General features: G+C 55.9%; 1 protein-coding gene across 1 annotated transcript in view; it reads left to right on the forward strand.

Annotated features, from left to right (window-relative positions):
* Window positions 1-2,317: 2,317 nt before the first annotated feature.
* The window catches only part of ALAD (aminolevulinate dehydratase), a gene marked incomplete at its 3' end in the record, with an annotated part of 4,631 nt that continues 3,652 nt past the window's right edge, over window positions 2,318-3,296 (forward strand). Inside the window, exons 1-2 of the mRNA XM_010022520.1 lie at window positions 2,318-2,430; window positions 2,591-2,641. Coding sequence (XP_010020822.1) covers window positions 2,318-2,430; window positions 2,591-2,641 — 164 coding nt within the window. The remainder of the gene's footprint in view (window positions 2,431-2,590; window positions 2,642-3,296) is intronic.

The following is a 3,296-nucleotide window of genomic DNA, read 5'->3' on the forward strand; positions in this document are numbered from 1 at the left end:
GTTTGGACACAGGGGCTGGGAGCAACCTGCTCTAGTGGAAGGTGTCCCTGCCCGGGGCAGGGGTTGGAACTGGAGGAGCTTTAAGGTCCCTTCCGACACAAACCAGGATTCTGTGGTGCAGTGTCCCCTTGTCGCAGCACTCTTGCCACGTCTCTGCATCTCTGCTGTTTTTCCCCATGGGGCACACAGAGGCTGTAAGACCCAGGCGTCCTCATCCAAGCGGGTGCTGTGGCTGTGCAGTGGGACTCTGCAGCTTGCAGCAGCTTCTGCTGCACATGGGGCTGCTGAGGAGGCTCTGGTGCCCCCGGCCTCACAGCAGACGGGGCTGTGCTGGGCCCACCCACCCCGGCTGTTATCTCTGCTCTGCAATTCATCCCTGTCCCCGTCCCTTCCTTGCCCGGCGAGGGCAGTCTTTGAGCTGGGGCCTCTATCTGCACTGTACAGAGTCAGGTGCCTCTGGTTCCACCCTCTCCCCTTCCTCCTGTGGGATTAACTGTTAAAAGCATTTTTTGGATTCTCGAGGTGGGTTTTGTTCACTGAGCCCTTTGTTCTCGACTGGTCCCAGCCTGGATCCCAGCTTGGAGCCTGGCCGCTGCACTGGAGCTGCCAGCTCCAGTTCAGCCCAGGGCTGGCCCCTTCTCTGTGAGTAAGGACAGAGCAGCAGCTTTCCAAGGGCTAAAAATGACTTGCCAAGCAATGCTGTGACTCTGCCAGCTGGTCTGCAACCCCCATGAGTACCATCCAGCTGCTTTATACAGCGCTTTTGTAGGTGTGAGCCTGCTGGTAACTGAGAGGTGCCTTTTCCCCATCCCCAAGCATAAGTGAAACTGGTCAAGCCCTGGATTTGACACGATGCCCCATATTACAAGTGCCCTCTGCACTCGGGTGCCCTGGTACAGACTGAGAACCTGGCTCAGCATTACAGTATCTTGAGTGTGTGAACGCCTCAGATTAAAGGTTTTCCAGCAGAACGGAGCCATCTCCTGCACAGCCCTGGTGCTGTCTGGTACCATGAGTGCCAGTGTAAAACCTTCTCCCTCTCCCTGGGCTGTATCCTGCGATGCTGTGAGCTGTGTCTGTTCCCTGGGTGCAGGTAGCAGGTCTGTGAGGTTTATTGCCTGCGGAATCCCTCCTGGAATGGGACTGGGGACCCCAGGGCTGCTCCCAGCCAGCTCCTGTCTCCCAGGGAAGCCTGGCCCTGCCATGGGGCGCAAGAGGAGGAATCCGCTTGCTCCTTCAGAAGTCTCCAGCTCTCAAAACAATCTGGTCTCCAGCAGGGACTTGGCTCTGGTCTCCTGGGACACCCTGTGCAGGCGCCCGTGGGATGCAACCATGTGAGAGCAGCCAGCACAAGTCCTTGAAGCTGCTTGTACAAACAGGCTGTTGTCCAGGTTGGGGTTCCCAGGGCTGAAACAGCTGCTCTCTGCTGTGCTGCAGCCAAACGCCCCTTCCATCGCGTTCTCAACCGCCACATGTTGGTGAGAATTTAGCTCTAGGGGGAATTTAGATCTTAGTGGTCTAATCACAGAATTGTTACTAGGTCTATTATAAAAGAAGAAAACATTGCTACAGGAAAAGTTCCAGCATTAACATAGCTAACATTTCGTTTCTGAACATTGAGTAATTCTTCTTTGCAACCTCTGGAATCAGTTTTGCCCAACTCCCTGGTTGTCCTCACCCAGCAGCAAGTGACCACTGGAACTGTGTGGCTGTGGGGTTTAAAGCCTTGGAGTCGTCAGGATGATCCCATGCAGCTCTCCCATCCAGAGCCTGTGCTCTTCTGTAACTACACCTTCACAGCGCAGCCATAAATACATTGTGCTACACAGAGCAGCTTTTTACTACACTGTATACAAATCTGTATCATAGTTATACAGCAGTGAGCAAAGTGAAATGAATTCAGCAAAGAGTATCTCAGTGACAGAAAGCTGCTTATAGCTAAACCAGAGGTAGCCTGAGGAGGGTGAGGGTGGTTCTACTGTGGGAGGACGCTGGTGCCTGTGAACTGGTGGTTTCATACACAGAACTGGGAGGTTTTGTGGGGAGGAGTCAGCACCGTCCCTGTTTGTGTGACTGCTGCTGGGGGTCCTGCAGCACCCACAGGCAGGGCTGGGATGGAGCTGGCTGGGCTTCAGCCCGTGCTCTCCATACGTGCCCTGCAATGGACAGGGATGGTCCTGCTTTGGCTGCCTGGATCTCGGCCCCCTCCTCACATGCACCAACAGCAGCAGCTTAGCAGGACACCACCACTCACCAGCCTGCTGGTTTCTTCCGGTGTTTCAGAGTCTCCTCCCACTGCTCCGAGCGCAGGCCCACGATGCAGGTGGACTCCATTCTCCACAGCGGCTACTTCCACCCTGTGCTGCGCTCCTGGCAGTGTACAACAACCACCTTCGATGCCTCCAACCTCATCTACCCCATTTTTGTCACGTGAGTGAGCCCTGGCTCTCTGGGTTAGGGATGGACCAAGCTCAAGGTGACTGGCTTAGGTGGTCCCTGAGCTCTTGGATAGGTTCAGATTCCCCGGGGAGTGGACGAGCCTGGGATGGGGGCCGAGTCCTCACATCTGTGTCCCATCCACCTCCTGCAGTGACAGCCCTGATGCAGTGGAGCCGATCCCCAGCCTCCCTGGACAAGCACGGTAAGAGTGCAGCCACACTGAACTGCATGAGGGTCACTGCCATGCGCCGTGCTCGAGAAGGTTGATGTATGGCCTGAGACGAGCATGAGCCAAGGGCGATGCTTCCAACCCTCTGTGGTCCCTGCCTTGGGGATACCCCAGCATCAGGCAGGGTGGGATCATTCATCCACTAAGGGAGTGGAGGGAATCATACTGGGAATGTGGGAAAAGTACCGGCACTGGCGGGGATAGTGCCAGGCTCTCACCAGGCACTCACACGTTGTGTGTGGGCTCAGCATGCAGGGAAATTGGAAATGGGGTTTTCAGCAGCAGCTGGAAAACCTGTGCAAGGACATGGGCTTCAGTCCTGCATGAGATCCTGCTGGACTGGCAGCTCCTGTCTTCATCAGCATCAGCAGGGTTGTGTGCGGAGAGGCCCCAGGAGGTGTTCCTATGGGGAGGTGGGCTGGATCTGCCACAGGGACACCACGATAAGGGATCCAAGGATAGGGCATGCTTGTCCTTTCAGAGCAGAGAGTGTCCATGTCGGGTAGATAATGTTCCTGTAGCCCCAGATAAGGTCCTGGATTGTTCCTCACAATGTTCAGGCAACTTGTCCCCTGTACCTCCAGCTGCTGCTTGGTGTGGATGCTGGGTTGGTCCCACCACCCCCCCC

The sequence above is a fragment of the Nestor notabilis genome, unplaced genomic scaffold (genome assembly GCF_000696875.1).
Source record: "Nestor notabilis isolate BGI_N333 unplaced genomic scaffold, ASM69687v1 scaffold29229, whole genome shotgun sequence".
NCBI classification, from domain to species: Eukaryota; Metazoa; Chordata; class Aves; order Psittaciformes; family Psittacidae; genus Nestor; species Nestor notabilis.